General features: G+C 41.5%; 1 protein-coding gene across 1 annotated transcript; it reads right to left on the reverse strand.

Annotated features, from left to right (window-relative positions):
- Nucleotides 1-3,620: 3,620 nt before the first annotated feature.
- Nucleotides 3,621-7,258, reverse strand: LOC126191200 (trypsin alpha-like). Its single transcript, XM_049931994.1, has 2 exons — nucleotides 6,892-7,258; nucleotides 3,621-4,160 (listed from the first exon to the last, which is right to left on the reverse strand). The coding sequence occupies exons 1-2, from the start codon at nucleotides 7,252-7,254 to the stop codon at nucleotides 3,765-3,767; spliced, it is 759 nt and encodes a 252-aa protein (XP_049787951.1). The 5' UTR covers nucleotides 7,255-7,258; the 3' UTR covers nucleotides 3,621-3,764.
- Nucleotides 7,259-18,807: the final 11,549 nt, after the last annotated feature.

Genomic DNA, 18,807 nt, shown 5'->3' on the forward strand with positions numbered 1-18,807 from the left:
ACTATAAAACAAAGTACTGAGGTCGAACGCAAATTGCAGAGAAGAGAACTAGAATATATCTCCAAGAATGTACTTATGGCACTGAAGTGAAGTGATAACTGAGTGTGTGGTTCATATGTGCTACTTCCGAAGAGGTATCACCAACTAGGAAAATGAACTGTCAAACAAGTCTAGAAAATTAGTACTGAAACGAGTGTCGGGCTACAAAAAAAGTCTACAGTTTGGAAATTCCTCTTTGATGATTTCTCAATAACAAGTATTCTAGAATCAAATATTAATGCTGATTCTGAAAATTTCGTTCATTTTGTTGTATTAGGTCAGGACTTTCCATAAAACCACGACTCATTTTTCAGAGATTTAAGACGTTGAAACACTGATCTTACAATAAAATTAATCATGCTCAATGCATTTATAGCTATTGCTTTTAGGCATTTACACATATGTGAAATCCAGTTGTCTTTGAAACATTATGAATATTCTACACTTAATCGTGAAAATTTCTCTTTCTTGTTTTCCTCATTTAGACGTTCATCCTTACTGTCCCCCTTCAACATCAGTCTACCACCAACTTTGATTCCATCTTCCATGGTACCTCTTGCCCATAAACTTAATCTCTTGTTCTTCACTATAGTATCTGTAAGATAGAGGCAAGTACTCAATACATGAATGTAGGAAGTGGACTTTCGAACTTAAGTAGCAAACCAACTTCCTGAAGTTTCTCTACAATGTTTTATGTTCTTATAAATTAGATGTTTTTTATTCCCTAGAAAGTTTTCAGTAACGGACTTGAAAAAAGTAAAAGTACCTTTTCCACTAACATTTATTGGAATCTCTAGTTCGTGCTCCTTCATCTATTTCTGAATTTGAGTATCAACAAAAATTGAAACTTTATGTTTTTCTTGACTGATGAATGGAAATTTCGTGTGAAGGCGTTTAAAATAGAACACATCTTATGGAAAACCCTATATACTGCTTCATTAATCTTAATTTGACCTGTAGTGGTGGAAGAAATATCTTTTGTACTGTCTCCAAGCGGTTCGTGCATGATTTTTCTAGTCTCAGGTATAAAATTTCACAAGCTGGCCAAACCTATACAATCCAATGCTGAGAACTAAAAATTCGTGTGTTAGAGAACAAAAGCAAGAGACCGCTAATCAGAAGAGGGTTCTCCGTCTTCTGCTACAGTTTTTACTCTTTACGACTTCCTGTAGTAACATGGAAGCTCAGAAAAGTCCAGTCCTTCAGCTCGTCTCTTTACAGTTATTTAGCCCATAGTTACAGAACCGGAAGGGAGATCAGTTAGTTTACCAGAAGTCTTGATATTGCTGTGAATGTAGAGGTGATTTCACTGCCTCTTCGGAAACTTCTGTAATATAACACGCTACTGGGTATTTCAGTTTGCTCTATAGATGAGGTTTGGAAGAGAGACGTGAATATGAGACCGACGATTTATAACGAGGCTCAGTGAAACAAGCCATGGGGACCCGTGGGAACACTGCTCTTGCCGGTACATGGGGAGAAAGAATGCCGGTATAGCGTCCTAGGAAATACAGATGAGGTGTGGATGGGAAGTTGCTTAGCTTTATGGCGAGCTGGCAAAGAGGCCATTGTGTTGGTGACAGCATGGCTTGTGCGATGGACGAGGTAAAAAGCCTTTTTTTCCAGGAGACAGAACACAGTTAGCAAGTGTTTGGCACTAGGAGCTTGTTAAAGAAGTATTTGAGCAGATAAGCATATTCTTTCTTTCTTAGAAAACATGACAAAAAAGCTGAGCTCTATATATAATATTCGGTAGATGCAGCGCTGTCAACGACAAGCCTTATCGACATTATTCTTTAACATTTTCACACACACAGTAATGGCTGGTGACTGTTGACTGTTATGAGGATTCGTAGATGCTTTCTCGTTTGTGGGAAGAAAGGAGCAACCTGCTTTTTGTCTATTCAGAAAATATCAGATTCCAACAAGTCACACATTTGAGATAGTTTCAAGAGTAGCAGCTGTGCTCTCAAGTGGCTGAGACATGTGGGGTCCATTATCCGTGTCTTCAGCTGACCACTCTTAGCGCAGAATTTCAGACCACGGAGACAGAGTGTCCTCATTCTGCTCCCTTTAAGCTGACATTTACAGCTCTTTAATTTTAGGACAAGCGAGATCATTGTAAATCAAGTTCAAAATAGGTTTCACTGCCTTACATTCATCAGCGCTTAATCAGTTCTTGTGGATTCTTACTTTGTTGTTGCAGACGAACATTGTGATCGTCATAGTCAGGTTGTACATCAGTTCATAGAGCCAGATGCAAGATTATTAAGAAACTCCACTTCATTTAGTAATTTTACACCTCACGGTAGTCGCTGGAATGCACATTATTTTGGTATTTAAATTCATATAATTGTTTTTTAATGCTTTCAAACACCATCTGCTTTTGTAAGATACTACAGAGTCACCGAAATGTTAAGTTTATTATTACTTTCAAACCCTTGCAACGAAAAATATTATTTGAATTTCCCTCCCTCATTTTCAGATTCGTTGCTAGGTCGTAAATTACTGACAGCATTAGTAAATCCGTTGCGTACATTAAATATTTTCATGTTAGCTGACTCTGGCTGAGGAAGCCTATTCTTGATAATTTCAGTATATCACCAACAACAGTTTAGTGCCGTTACTCTTGTGTAAGTCATCGAATATTTTACTAAATGTTCGGGGTTTTAGTGTCTCTTGTAATGTTCTCGCTACAACTTGAATTCTTGACCAAGTTTCCTATGTCAAATTGGTTCATTTGACACAATCGGTTGCTGAGAATGTAACGGCAAGACCGTTATATTACGAAACGACGTACCTTCCTGTTTCTACATGACTCTGCAACACGTAGGTATGTTCTCATCACACTTTTTGGTAAACGTTTACCAGCATGCACAGCTTTTCAAATATGTACATGACATTTGGATGGAACTACTAATAAACTTAGGATTAAATTTTCATAATTATGGAACTGAAACAGTGAAGTTAGAGTAAAACGCGATGAGAAATCTCTGACGGTTTATTCATTGGCATTTATTTCGACATTTTTAGTAAGTTTATTAATTTTTTGTTCAGGTCACCTGATGATCTTGCCATCATAAGGAAAACCGTTGAAGTTTTTAATGTTCCGCATTAAAACACGAATGCAGCAGCTGTGAGTACTTGGGACCAGGCGGGGGGGGGGGGGGGGGGGGAATATCTTTCCTTGCTGTGTCTTGTGAAGTATAGTGTACATATACATATAATTTAGTAATTTGCTAGCCTATTTACACGCGTTACATAACACTTGACACAAATAACAACAAAATAGTAGGGTTTAAGGATTGGTCTAAAATACCGCTATTTCTCAGACAACAGCAGCCTTTGTCTGATTACGAATCTATCCGACGTGAATCTCTACCGGCAGTGATTTGGGAACTTCATGGAAGGAATAAAATTCTGTTAAACATCGAACTAGAAAAACTATTTTTCCGACAGATGGGCCTCTTGTTTCCGCAGTGTTGGTAAATGTATCACTTAAGGTGTATGTATCTTGGCTAAAGACAGAGAAAACAGTACAAGTGAAGGATATTCTGACAGATGCAATAAGATGAAGAATGTCAGGCATGCAGAACTATGAATTTATTTCAGGCAGAAGAGAAATTACAACGTTTTACATTCAGAATAATACAAAAAATTTCAATACAAAAGTGCCACCTCTAATATGAATAAAAGTGTATCATATAGTACAGCTGTCCTTCTTGTCAAACGCCGGTAGTATTGGTGACCCACGAACGGAGTTCTCCAATATTGCTGTAGACTGCGCCATAGTCTTCACATGTGGGTCCTCCCCAGGACACGATGCCCACCTGTGTGGTACCACTGACGAGAGGACCTCCCGAGTCCCCGTTGCACACAGACTTGCCTGCCTCACCGGCGCACACCATCCGCTTCGTTACGAGGCTACCGAAGTTTTCTTGGCAAGTAGAGCGATCGACAATGCTAATGTCCACCTTCATCAGTGTGTTTGCATTGCTTCCATCGGACGCTATCAGTCCCCAGCCTGTCACAGTAACGGCGAGGCCATTCGGAGGATCATATCCGGCGTCTGGAAGGCCCACGGGCTGCACGTCAGACCCCAGCGGAAAAGATTCAGCGGGCTGCGAAGGTAGACAACACACTTTAGTCGACTGTAACTGCATGATACTTAGTTTTAAATCAAATTCATGGTACTTCACTACTTCTTTCAATTTCTCATGCTACTCATTAACTGCTGCAAGGAAGATTACGTGTTCCGTTTCTAAATAAGGCACTCAGTTGAGAGTTCTACTGTAGTTCATGTGGATATAACAACGTAATATACCGATATGAAATGGAACAATGAAACTATTCTTGGAGAAAGCACAAGGGGTTCGACGAAAATCTAGAGACACCATGGGACATTCATACTTAAACATAAAAGCTGATGCTAACCAAGCCTCGACGTTGCGCTGTTGTATTTGGCCACGAATGGCACATGTGCGATGTCCTCAGTGTGGTGCAAGTCAGTCCTGGTCAGAATAGTGTTCTATGTAGTTGTAAGTACTTCACGTCGGAGCTAAGTGAATCCTAACGTGGGTACATTGTTGGAGTTCGTATGGGAGGTGTTTCCGCAATCAAGATAGCCAAAGTGTTCGGTGTTCCAAGAATTACGATAACAAAAATCTGTACCGCATACGGGGAAAGTGGAAAAATATAATCCGCTGACTCACAACGCGGGCGAATGACTGTGTTGATCTATCATGGGAGACGGTCATTAAAGGATTGCGATGGAAGGTAAGAGGACGAGAACTGCAAGAAATAGAGCAACACAAAGTTAGCTCAATATTCTGTGAATTGCAGGTAAAACTGGAATTTTAAAAACACATTTGATTGACCCAAATGTGTGTAAAAGGGAAACGTGGTGCCGAAACAATAAATCGCGGACTATGGAACAATCGGAGGAACTCATTTCTAGGGAGGAGTTTTTTTGCAAACTTTTGCCGAGTTTACGTCGAAAGTGTGACACACCTTGGTTTTCCATGGGCCCCGTGGTTACTATGAGACATGGCACTTCTGCCGTGGGTTATGTGACATTTTTGGCTAAAGAGTTTCGTCCCATGACACAATGTTACTTCCGCTACGGTAATGATTGTTCGAAGAAGATAGAGCTCCTGTTTCCGCAAATCACATAATCCAAGACTAGACGTGTGATCATGAGGAAAATATTTCGCATCTCTCTGCCGACCACTGTCACCAGATCTTAAATTATTGTGCCTTTGTGGGGTACTATGAGGAGAAGTAATGATGTTTGCTATCCACCTCTGTCACCTATACCTGAAATTGCCAATATTATGCAGGGAGTCTGGTATAAGATTCCCTTTGAAACCATACAAGAGCTGTATGTATCCATTAGTGGAAGGCTGGAAGCTGTTTTGATTACTGGCGGTTTTCTTGCACTGTATTAGGCATGATGTGTATCATGGTTTCGGTGTTTCCCAATTTTTGCCCATCTGCTCTGATTCAATATTGGGAAACCTAATGAATCCAGTGTACCTCATAACTAGCTTGTAATTTTAGTTAAGACAAGTAAACTCAAGTCGAAAGCGATAAAAGTTAGTAGAGTGTCAAGCGATAAGTCCTTAGCGTATTGTCCACTGGTGTGGCCGGGCGGTTCTAGGCGCTTCAGTCCGGAACCGCGTGACCGCTACGGTCGCAGGTTCGAATCCTGCCTCGGGCATAGATGTCCTTAGGTTAGTTAGGTTTAAGTAGTTCTAAGTTCTAGGGGACTGATGACCTCAGATATTAAGTCCCATGGTGCTCAGAGCCATTTGAACCATTTGAACCTTAGCGTATTAGGAAAGAAATAATTAGAAAATGGAATTATTGCATACAGGTAGGGGCGGGGAAGAGCAATAGGAATATTACGTTAATAAATAAAAGAAATCCCTCTTTGCTAAAACAGAAAAATTAAATGCTGACCCTGAATACAGATCCTCATAATTCAGGCTCAGAGCATAACACTGTTTGGAGATAAAAGGCTGACCAGAGATGTCGAATCCAATGTTACTGGAAACAGATTTTTCTTAGGAGTTCGTGTGATGCTAAATTAACAAGTAATATATGTTGAGGCTGTAGATAGAGCAGGTAAGGAAAGTTGTGTTTGGAACAGTCTTACCGGAAGAAAAAGCACTTTGTTAGTGTAAAATGTAAATTTAGTCGTAGAAGGAGCTATGCCGCAGAAAATTTGTAGCGTATGTAGGTATACAAAAGCCAAAAATGGAAGGAAATAGAGTTCTTGACTCTGAAATGATTTTACTTTGACATGTAATGGAGTACGTTTCCGCGACCATTTTCCTTATCAGTAAGTGGTTTACAGACATAACAGGTGAAGTGTATGAACTCAAATCACTTAATAGGCTTTCCAAGGTACTTGTTTCGCTAGCTAGGGCACTGACCTTTACACTATAGAAGCAGGAAGTGTAAAATATAATTCCTTATTTATAGTCAGTTTGTATACGTCGCATTTGGGAATGACGGAAATCTAGGTCAAAACAAGGCAATATAAATAAAATCAGAATAGACATACCAACTATTTGCAAATGTCTAATCACCAGATTATCAATTATAGCCTTCAAATAATGCTACGTATATTGAGAACTGAAGGTATAATGTTGGTTATAAAAACATCAAAACGAATTAAAACTTTTCACGTTGTTAGTAATAAGTTATTAGTGTTGAAAGACTACGTGTATCGATAGTCAATTGACAGAAACGATATTATGTAAGTTGTTCATTTAAATGGGCTCCTATGTACCGACAATGCCCGTTTCTTTACAAACACCTCAGTGGAAAGCAAAAGAGTGACCTCACCTGCACCACCGCAATATCATAGTCGCCAGCCGGGCTGTAGTACAGTTTGTTTTTGATAGCCTGTGCAACATCGAGCACAGTCCCGCCACTGTTTCTGTACGTGGAGCCGGCACGCACGGTCAAGAGAGATGCCGGGACACCGTCGATGCAGTGGGCAGCCGTCAGCGCCCAGTTGGAGCTAATGATGGAAGCTCCGCACCTGTGGGACCCTTCGAGGAGGAGAGACAGCTGCCAGGGGTACTCCGTTATGGTGGTTTCGGTACCCCCGATAATGCGGTCCTGTCTTCGAGACCATAGTCTCAGAGAATTCGGCGCAGCCAAAGATGGAGCCAGTAGGCTCAATACGATCACTGAAATCATCATTGTCTCTGAAGTATGTATCACAACTGCTAGACTTCGGCACCTCTTTATACTTCCTGCAGCCGACGTCGTTGCCCACATGTTGCAGTCGTTGACGTGCATGTTACGTCAACAAGTGTTCTCAAGGAGAGAACTTACGCAGGTAAGTGCTTCAAGGAGATGACAAGGCTTCTAACGTTTCCAGTGAAAGAGCAGATGACTTGGATCTTAATTATCACTAGCACCTCTTCTGGATAACACGACAATCGAAGTATTTTCCGCGACAACTGACTGATAACGGAAACGTAATCACTGTTTCTATTCATGTGAGATGTAGACAGAAGCTTTTGGTTTTGTTCCTCACACTTGAGTCGGATACTCTTACAAGCGACTCCAGAAAATTCTCATGCGCGTGTCTATAGCCACTCTTCACACGTTCGTGATATCTGATAGATTTAAAAATTTGTGAACTGTCTCGAATGTAATCAAGTGGAGTTCGTAAAATAGTACACATGCACATTATTTTTCAAAACAATTATTACAATATGTAGTCTTACATAAACACTGTCCGTAATCCCATGTGTAAATTTGTTCGCTAGAGAAATAAACAGTAGAAACGGCCTGCCATAATCTTTCACCTACATCTCACACACATTATGATTACCGGGAAACTGTTAACAACCGGTTTCCTGCGTTACTGTACAACTAGGTAATAGCAGGAGTTCTTTTTTAGTTAAACAAGGGGAAGGACTCTTGTAGTAATTTATAAAGGTTATTTTGGAGAAGTATGGAATTTCATTTGGGAGGAAGGCACGTTTTGTACATTTACAACTGGTAACAAAAATCCAAATCACTTCAAGTATCTGCATGACAGAGGAACTGATGTACGCCTAGTTTTTGTGAAATTAAAAAAAAAAGTACTGGGGGCGAATGCAAATTGCAGAGAAGAGAACTTGAAAATAATTCCAAGAGTGTAGTTGTGACACTGAAGTGAAGTGACAATTGAATGTGTTGTTCTTATGTGCTACTACTGAAAACTTATCACCTACTAGGAAAATAGACGTTAAATCAATTTAGAATAATTGGTGATGAAACGTGTGTCGGGCTATTAAACAAATCTAGACTTTTCAAATTTTTCTTAGATGATTTGTCAGTAACATGTATTCTAAAGTCAAATTTTAATGCTGATTCTGAAAGTTTCACAAAACTCGGAGTGAAAACACTGAAATACCTGCCTTACAGTCCTGACCTGGTTCCATGTGACCATCATCTGTTTGGGAAATTGAAAACTGTCTTCAAAAATGGTTCAAATGGCTCTGAGCACTATGGCACTCAACATCTGTGGTCATAAGTCCCCTAGAACTTAGAACTACTTAAACCTAACTAACCTAAGGACATCACATACATCCATGCCCGAGGCAAGATTCGAACCTGCGACCGTAGCGGTCACGCGGTTCCAGACTGAAGCGCCTTTAACCGCACGGCCACACCGGCCGGCGAAAGACTGTCTTCGTGGAACAAGGTTTGAAGATGATGCTGCCAAACAGTGGCTCCAACAGGTTGGTCCAGAATTTTACCGTGCGGGTATACAGGCGCTGGTTCCAAGATGGCGTAAGTCAGTTGAGAGGGATGGAAATTATGTGGAGAAATGAAAATATTGTTCCTAAAGGGTGCATCTACACACTGGAAAACTTTCAAACATGTAGAATAAAAGATGGAATAAAAACAAATAATGTGCATTTCTTTTGCAGTGACCCTCGTAACAATTACCGGAGCACAATTATTACGATAACATTCTAATAATGTACATTTTACTAACCATGAAACCGTTCCTTGTTTATTCCATGCTGTCTACTGGATGAGGAAAAACAGCATTTTCTTACACTAGGCGCACAATACGATAAAAGAAAAATTAATGCATTCAGGCTCTCCACGCTAATTACTACTGGTACTTGGATAGAACTGGAATTGAGTAAGACATGGTCATGTTCTTCGTTCTGCAGAATATGCTGCGTATCATCAGCAGAAGTAATTGAAGTCTGACAATACTCTTCCGCTGATGAACCTAAATTTACAAGGAGTTATCGGAAATTATAATTGAGAAAAATGCTTCACGCTGCTGAAATTACGTTTTATCGAGATGCTGGATCACGGTATTTGTTCCGCGTGGAATCCGAATTTCTTTTCGTCCTCCTCCTAAAGACAGGGCTGTCATTATGTCCAGGTCGACAGTCCTAGAAAATCAACGAATTATTTGCTGCAAGTGGTAAGAAGACGTTTAGGATGTAGCATTGAAAATTAATTTTTTCCCGTTTTTGCTTTGTCGATTACGAAGTTTTTACAAGTAACCAATTGTTTTTCTTTTAAGTTTTGGGCCCTAATTCGGCTTGATGTTCCTGAGAACAGATATAAAGCAGTGGAAAAAGTGGTTCAATAATGTTTATCACTAGCATTGTTTTATATGAATGTGTCAGAGCATCCACTGACTGCAAGAGGGTCTCTGTCTTTTTTCAATCTAAATGACAAAGTGCGGTTTGCACCCAGTTCTTGCAGAAAACCTGACAGTTGGCGTTATATGCTACGTTCGAGGGGATAACATCAGCTTCGTATTTCTCCACAGTTTTACTTATTAATGGCATCTTCTCTATGGATTTACTGATATACTTTCTAATTTTGCGACTTTCTTTTTTGTATAATTTCTTGAATCCCTTTAACCAGGTTCAAGAATCATATAAATCTGTAATATAGTAATTATTTTTATTAAACACTGACCTAGAGAATTTTCCCTGACAAAGAAAACTCAGACGTAGTCTATCCATTTATTACCCACAATATGCAAGCCCAACGCAATCTGACTGCTATACATTGACCACATGACTACCAATAATTAACACAAAATAATGGCCCTGAATTGCAATAAATAGTAACAATAATACAAATCCAAAAAATATGAATTTAAAGAAATATGAAACTACCTCCATCTCTGTTAATTGCCTATACTCATTTCAATCACGAATCCCAACAGTGCAAACCCCATTCCTTCTCATAAGTCACTTACCTCGCAGAAAATCTTCATAACACGAACTACAGCAATTACAGCAAGTAACAGCTAAAGCCAGCTAAATATAAAGATTCTAACTACTATAGACTCTAACTACTGGGAGGCATATGGTTGGCGAAAGAAATATTTTGTGGAAGAGCAAACAATGTATTTAGAAAATTTTACCTTATCCATGTGACAGCCAGTTTCAAAAATTATATAGTTGTTAATAATTCCATTGCCCAAACGTCGTAAACCAAACATCCAAATGATACATTTCCTTGAGTATATTCTTATAAACATATCATTTCACCTCACTTTACAATGCCTGTCCTACCAACGCAGAGTCTCCGCTAAGAATTTCATGTCCATACACGTCACTATCCACTCGCTAACTACTAGTCCGTCAAACCACAAAATCTCTTGCCGAGGGCGCAGAGTGCTGTCAGCGATATTAACACAGTCTATAGCGCTGCCAACATACTAACAGACTACAATGTTCATGTCACTTCAGAGCGCCGAAAGTACAGTAGATCTAACTCGGTAATGTTGCTCCAACACTAACAAGCGATTCTAAATCTTTAAAGGAGCGTTTCTTTCATACTTTTTCGATGTTCATTATTGCGCTGATTTCGCACTTCATATAAATCTTTCTCTGAGTCTTTCAACGAATGTTCAGATTTTACGAAACTAAAGCGGCTATGCACACTGCTTTAAGTAGTTTGTCCCCCTTCGTTTAACCAAAATACTTGCAGCCTTTTCTTCATTACTGAGAACTATATCTGTACATGTTTCCTTTTAGCTTGGAGTGTACTCCAATTTTAATCTTAACTTCAATTAGCACATCACCGTTTGAACAACACCTCACAGAATCATTTGAGATACTTCTTGTTACTTTTAATGTTGCCTCAGTCTCTGACGAAATGTTGACATCATTCGAGTAAATATTGAAAAAATTAACAGATAAATAACACAAATGTTGGTCGTCAGGATAAGCAAGTGATTTGATTCCATACCAAAATCTTCATATTTCATCTTCGTAAGGTTGAAAACATTAATTGGATCCCACATTACCGTGAAACTCTGGAACTTGCACAAAGACAGATGCACTTACCAAGCATATAAGAAGAAATCACAAAGAAAATTAATTCACTCTTCTCTGCATTGTTAACACTTAGTGATACTGCGAAGGCAAGTGCTAATTACACTCCTGGAAATTGAAATAAGAACACCGTGAATTCATTGTCCCAGGAAGGGGAAACTTTATTGACACATTCCTGGGGTCAGATACATCACATGATCACACTGACAGAACCACAGGCACATAGACACAGGCAACAGAGCATGCACAATGTCGGCACTAGTACAGTGTATATCCACCTTTCGCAGCAATGCAGGCTGCTATTCTCCCATGGAGACGATCGTAGAGATGCTGGATGTAGTCCTGTGGAACGGCTTGCCATGCCATTTCCACCTGGCGCCTCAGTTGGACCATCGTTCGTGCTGGACGTGCAGACCGCGTGAGACGACGCTTCATCCAGTCCCAAACATGCTCAATGGGGGACAGATCCGGAGATCTTGCTGGCCAGGGTAGTTGACTTACACTTTCTAGAGCACGTTGGGTGGCACGGGATACATGCGGACGTGCATTGTCCTGTTGGAACAGCAAGTTCCCTTGCCGGTCTAGGAATGGTAGAACGATGGGTTCGATGACGGTTTGGATGCACCGTGCACTATTCAGTGTCGCCTCGACGATCACCAGTGGAGTACGGCCAGTGTAGGAGATCGCTCCCCACACCATGATGCCGGGTGTTGGCCCTGTGTGCCTCGGTCGTATGCAGTGGCGCTCACCTGCACGGCGCCAAACACGCATACGACCATCATTGGCACCAAGGCAGAAGCGACTCTCATCGCTGAAGACGACACGTCTCCATTCGTCCCTCCATTCACGCCTGTCGCGACACCACTGGAGGCGGGCTGCACGATGTTGGGGCGTGAGCGGAAGACGGCCTAACGGTGTGCGGGACCGTAGCCCAGCTTCATGGTGACGGTTGCGAATGGTCCTCGCCGATACCCCAGGAGCAACAGTGTCCCTAATTTGCTGGGAAGTGGCGGTGCGGTCCCCTACGGCACTGCGTAGGATCCTACGGTCTTGGCGTGCATCCGTGCGTCGCTGCGGTCCGGTCCCAGGTCGACAGGCACGTGCACCTTCCGCCGACCACTGGCGACAACATCGATGTACTGTGGAGACCTCACGCCCCACGTGTTGAGCAATTCGGCGGTACGTCCACCCGGCCTCCCGCATGCCCGCTATACGCCCTCGCTCAAAGTCCGTCAACTGCACATACGGTTCACGTCCACGCTGTCGCGGCATGCTACCAGTGTTAAAGACTGCGATGGAGCTCCGTATGCCACGGCAAACTGGCTGACACTGACGGCGGCGGTGCACAAATGCTGCGCAGCTAGCGCCATTCGACGGCCAACACCGCGGTTCTTGGTGTGTCCGCTTTGCCGTGCGTGTGATCATTGCTTGTACAGCCCTCTCGCAGTGTCCGGAGCAAGTATGCTGGGTCTGACACACCGGTGTCAATGTGTTCTTTTTTCCATTTCCAGGAGTGTATTATGAATTATAAATGGGTTGCAAAATCGAGGGGGTGGTAAAGTTGAACAATTTATTGTGGCAGAGAAACCGTCAACGGATACTGAAATATGCGTTACAATTTATGATTGCGTTTTGCCATCTTATCTCTTTACCGACGAGCCGTCAACCAAGAATACAGGCCCTCCGTGTTATGCGTGCTCTGTCTGCTACAGCTAAAGCAGTGGTGTAATACTTCTCCAGCTGCCTGGTGAGCTACGAATTTGGCAATTTTCAACAATTAAAAAAAAAAAGAAGTAAAATGGAAATGAGCGATTGGCGTAATTGGTCGGGAGGCCCCTTGCGCGGCAGGTCCGGCCGCCTTGGTGCAGGTCTTGTTACATTCGACGCCACATTGGGCGACCTGGGCGCCGGATGAGGATGAAATGATGATGGAGACAACACAACACCCAGTCCCTGGGCGGAAAAAAATCTCCGACCCAGTCGGGAATCGAATCCGTGCCCATAGGACGGCAAACACTCACGCTGAACACACAGCTATCGGGGCGGACAATATTTGAAGTATATCTTAGTATCTATATTTTGAAATTGTGTTTCTTTCAGTGTATTTTTCACTTAAGTTTCAGGGCAGATTTCGACAACTCGGATGGCACCATTCCATTGTAAGCAACAATATTTTATAACAGAATGAACAAAGACAGCAGGTCTCAATAGGAAATGGCAGAAAATGTCGTTTGATTCTAACTATAGTAAAAGTAGTCATTTAGTTATTTTTAAAATTCTTGTATGAATATGTATTTTCCAACATCTGTGTATGAAACTACAGCTGCTGCTCACATAATTTCGGAAATAATCTCAGTAGCCATAATGCAGTACAAACAGTTCTCCGATTATTATCCTAGTTATTCTCACACTTCAAGTTTTTGTAAGGTCCAGTTCTTCACATCAAATATATACTAGTAGTAACAAAGAAATCATTTTCCATGCAAAGACTGAATAAAGGCATACCGTTCTAAAGTATTTTTAGATGGGTCTGATACAGAAATACGTCACAGATATTCTATTGTTCTTCAGAACAGCAGGGAAGTCGAAGTTACTGTAGCATGTACGCAAGTACTGAAAATATTGAAAAATTGTCAGCAAATAGGTTGTAGTCAGTGAGGAAGTTAGTCGCTTGTTAACACATGGAGAGTTGGTTCAAATTAAGTTTTCTCCGTCGCTTGTGTACCACCTAAAATGAAGGTCTCTGAGTTAATTTGGTTCGCTAACCTCCATCCCATTTTTTAGACAGCTAAACCTAAAGTTGTAGGGCACAATCGACTCATAATTGATGGGATCAATAGTTAAATGGAAGCAGAGCAGTGATTATATATAGCCTTCGCAAATACAAATTTTCCGATAAATGAAGATAAAAAGCTTTTTGACTGCCCTTTTTCACCCATAAAGTTATCACTTTTTGAGGGAAGCTCCATTGGCCGAGAGGCCAAAGTCAGTTGGCAGGGCGATATGTCTTCGATTACTATATACGTTGTGCAGTATTTTTTCCATATGTACCTTTCACCTAATCAAAACTGGTGGGAAGAGGTGGTTCAATACGATAAATCATTAAGGAATAACAACAGATAATTGATATTACACTATTACAAGGTATCGTTCTGTAGACAGAAGGTGGTCTGTAGTGTTCAAAATATCTGAGGCTGTACCTGTGTCAGTCACATAGTTTCATGGACTAAACCATTGCTTTCTTATTCAAAGTGCTAAATTTTATAACTTTGGTATTGTTTCATGTATTTCTCCAGATACTTAAGGAGAGGTGAAGGAGTCTGTGAATTCACTATTTTTCATTTCACTGTAAACCATCAACGCACAGAAACTACTCTCATTCCCAAGGAAATATAAGTAGAGGAATATAGGGGAGTGTCTTTTCTGGTAATTATCTTGTCAAGAAATGATCAGTGAATGTTTCGAGAAGTAAAAAGTGACAGATGACGACACAATATAGCAGAAATACTGATGTCAGAAAAAGATAGTGTTCCCAATCTATGTGTTGTTTATGAGCGCTCAGATGTAACCTGATTAAGTTGACATGTTGTGACAGAATGTCTCGTACTGAACAGCATTAACGATACTGATATAACGATGGTAAAAAAATTAATGTGATATATGTAGACTACTCTCCGTTGCAACTACTGCTATCAACATAATGTCATTACGGTTCGAATACTAAACGGTAATTGCTACAGGATTATACATCAGACGACGTCCATCAGAGAGGACACATATCATACACAACCGCCGCTGTAAGTGAATCGCACGACGAAATATCAACAGATTACAGGCAACTTTGAGCCGTCTAGACGAAACAGGAAGCGAAATTATGGAAATCTGTGCTGTTCGAACGCTGCCATTGAGCTTATCAGTCCGCAGCTTTTTGATGCTCGCCGAAGCTTTTGAGGAGAGAGTGTGTTTCCTGCTATCTGATCGTGAAGACTTTAATCACTTTCTGCTGTTATCAATACTCCTTGTATAAACCCCACGTCACTGTTATTTCCAGACCTGTTAGCAACAGGGTCAGTCGTTCTACTGCAAGGAAATGTGCAGTCGTCACTGGAAAACAGTCAGATGTAGCATTGTAGAGTGTGGTTGGAATTAATCTTCCGCTACTTGATCCAGGGTAGGTGGAAAACTATTTTAATATGGGTATCGCACATTTTAAGAATGATGTTCAGTATGTGCGCTGCAGGATTTGCGTAGTTACTCGTTTTAGCGTCGTAACTTGCCGTTAGGCGCCGGTACTGTTACGGAGACGTAAGATTGGAACACAAGTACCAGTATGCACTACGGTGGCAGACATTCAACATGGCTCTGCATTCCAAGGTGAGCAGGACATGACGCTGCTTTTCGAGAGTATCGACGCATTCCCTGTAACGTCACTCGGCTACTCCGTAACACATTAAGGGGAAAATAGAGTCATTGGTCGATTTTTGTAAACTGTGTGTCCAGCAAGGTTACCAGACTTGAACTCGTGCGATTTCTGACGGTGGGGCTATCTGAAGGACAAGATCTCTCAACGAGGCACTAACACACGTTGGAGGTTGAAGGTGATCATATCGAAGGAGATGGCCAAAATTCTACCTTATATGTTTCAAACAGCAGTAGAGCAATATCTAGCGTGGTTCCAGACTGTCGTGGATGTAGATGGTCACATTCAGCCACGTTTGGAACCTGGAACGGAAATATGGTGCGTAATTAACAAATGTTATACTCTCCTCTGCAAATTATTGTGTGTTTCTTTCAGTGATTTATTCGTTATTTCTCTTTCATGTGTTCTTACAAACGTTTCTATCAAGTTTCTGATTGTGGCCTATCAGTCACCGAATGTTTAATTATTACCATCCTGATTACCTGGCCTGTGCATTAGTGCAGCTTCTAAAGCTATACTGTCCAAGAAGACCATGTGTTCTAACGTTCGTTCCCACCATGCTCACTGTCAAGGAGCACAGGTCACACCTCCAACCTTATAAACAATTAACTGAGCATATGTCTAATACAGTAACAGCACAGCTTTTGCGGAGAATGTAATACTGTCAATTTCTGTGTCCAAGACGGATTAGAACTTTATGATATGAACTTTTCTAGAGGACATCTGCAAGGAAAGAATTACCCATGGCAGTAGAGATAAAATCTCGGAAACTTATATCGTGGGATTCACAGAAAGTGGGTGTGTACAGGGAACCCTGATAATACAGGGCTATTACAAATGATTGAAGCGATTTTATAAATTCACTGTAGCTCCATTCAGTGACATATGGTCACGACACACTACAGATACGTAGAAAAACTCATAAAGTTTTGTTCGGCAGAAGCCGCACTTCAGGTTTCTGCCGCCAGAGCGCTCGAGAGCGCAGTGAGACATAATGGAACCCTGATAATACAGGGCTATTACAAATGATTGAAGCGATTTTATAAATTCACTGTAGCTCCATTCAGTGACATATGGTCACGACACACTACAGATACGTAGAAAAACTCATAAAGTTTTGTTCGGCTGAAGCCGCACTTCAGGTTTCTGCCGCCAGAGCGCTCGAGAGCGCAGTGAGACATAATGGCGTCAGGAGCCGAGAAACTTGTTTTCAGTGATGAAGCAACATTTTTTTCTTAATGGTGAAATGAACAGACACAATGTGCGAATCTGGGCAATTCAGCAAAAGTTAACGTGTTTTGTGCAATCTCACGGTTTAAAGTTTACGGCCCCATTTTCTTCTGCGAAAAAACGTTACAGGACACGTGTATCTGGACATGCTTGGAAAGTTGGCTCATGCCACAACAGGAGACCGACAGCGCCGACTTCATCTTTCAACAGGATGGTGATCCACCGCACTTCCATCATGATTTCTTAAACAGGAGATTGGAAAACCGATGGATCGGTCGTGGTGGAGATCATGATCAGCAATTCATGTCATGGCCTCCACGCTCTCCCGACGTAACCCCATGCGATTTCTTTCTGTGGGGTTATGTGAAAGATTCAGTGTTTAAACCTCCTCTACCAAAAAACGTCCAGAACTGCGAGCTCGCATCAACGATGCTTTCGAACTCATTGGTGGGGACACGCTGCACCGAGTGTGGGAGGAACTTGATGTCTGCCGAAACACTACAGGGGCACATATCGAACATTTGTGAATGCCTAAAAAATCTTTTTGAGTTTTTGTATGTATGTGCAAAGCATTGTAAAAATATCTCAAATAATAAATTTATTGTAGAGCTGTGAAATCGCTTCAATCATTTGTAATAACCCTGTATAAAGCATCAGGAGTGAACAACTGGATGTTACAAACCCCACTTGTATTTTTTGATTCCATCCTTGTATCATGAAACATTTTTCATATCTTCAACCTTAGTGTTTACCAAACCTCCATTCAGCTAGATAGCTGCTACCTGCATTCCACATATTTAATTAGATGGTTGGGTGAAGTCTCTGAAAGGTAAGCGGCCAGATCAACAAAAACCATCAGTCACGAAAACCATCCCAAAGCGACACAACAGGTTTGGAAACCGTAACCACCAGGTTTCCCAATGAATTCATCTTTGCTGGACATGCACTCTGCTTGACATCCCTGCACTAACTGCCCGTATTATAACATTCAACAAACAGTTCGTTAAATCTAGTTATAACATTTTCAAGGACGAACAATTTCCTGAGTTCTTAAGCACTAGAAGTATCTACTAATTAGAATATTATTTAACGTTACTAAAATTGTGATTAGCCCATCGGAAACAACCAGGAAATTAATAAAATTACAAGTTTTACCTTATAGAGGACGCACAAGTTTTCTGAAGTCCTAAACACAGAACAGATCTCAGCTAATAAAAAAAAATGAAATGATCATATGGCGTCAGTGGTAGGGAGCTCCCCGGCGGGAAATTCCTCCGCCAAGTGCAAGTCTTGTTGAGTGCGACGCCACACTGGGTGACTTGCGCGTCGACAATGGGGATGAAATTATGATGACAGCAAAACACCGAGTCCCTGAGGGGAGAAAACCCAAGCCGGGAATCGAACCCGGGCCCCCGTGCGTGGCATTCCAACGCGCTGACCGTTCAGCTATTGGGGCGGACTCAGTTAATCCAATACAGAGGCCTCTACTATATTCAGAAGCAAAGGCGACGCCAGACCTCTAATATAATATCAGAAACCATCGTCACAGCAGTTGATGAACATTGTCAGCCCAAATGAGGAACTGGCCAGCATGAGTGTCAACAGGTACTAACTGGGGCTCGCAGTAGTTACGGAAGCTAGTGTTCAGAACCATACGTATCAAATTTGATTCCCTGGTGACGGCAGCGGACACATGAGATGCAGGCAATAGTAGCGACCTCCTCAGTCCGTCCACACTGCATGTCACCAGCTGGTGCTAGGGGAGTAACATTTATTTTCGCAGCC

The sequence above is a fragment of the Schistocerca cancellata genome, chromosome 6 (assembly GCF_023864275.1).
Source record: "Schistocerca cancellata isolate TAMUIC-IGC-003103 chromosome 6, iqSchCanc2.1, whole genome shotgun sequence".
Classification (NCBI taxonomy): Eukaryota; Metazoa; Arthropoda; class Insecta; order Orthoptera; family Acrididae; genus Schistocerca; species Schistocerca cancellata.

Bases quoted from the DNA above. Each gene is read 5' to 3' on its own strand.
- LOC126191200 (XM_049931994.1), bottom strand. From the start codon at position 7,254: ATGATGATTTCAGTGATCGTATTGAGCCTACTGGCTCCATCTTTGGCT. The intron at 4,161-6,891 runs GTGAGGTCACTC...CTACCTTCGCAG, and splicing joins ATGATATTGCGGTGGTGCAG to CCCGCTGAATCTTTTCCGCT.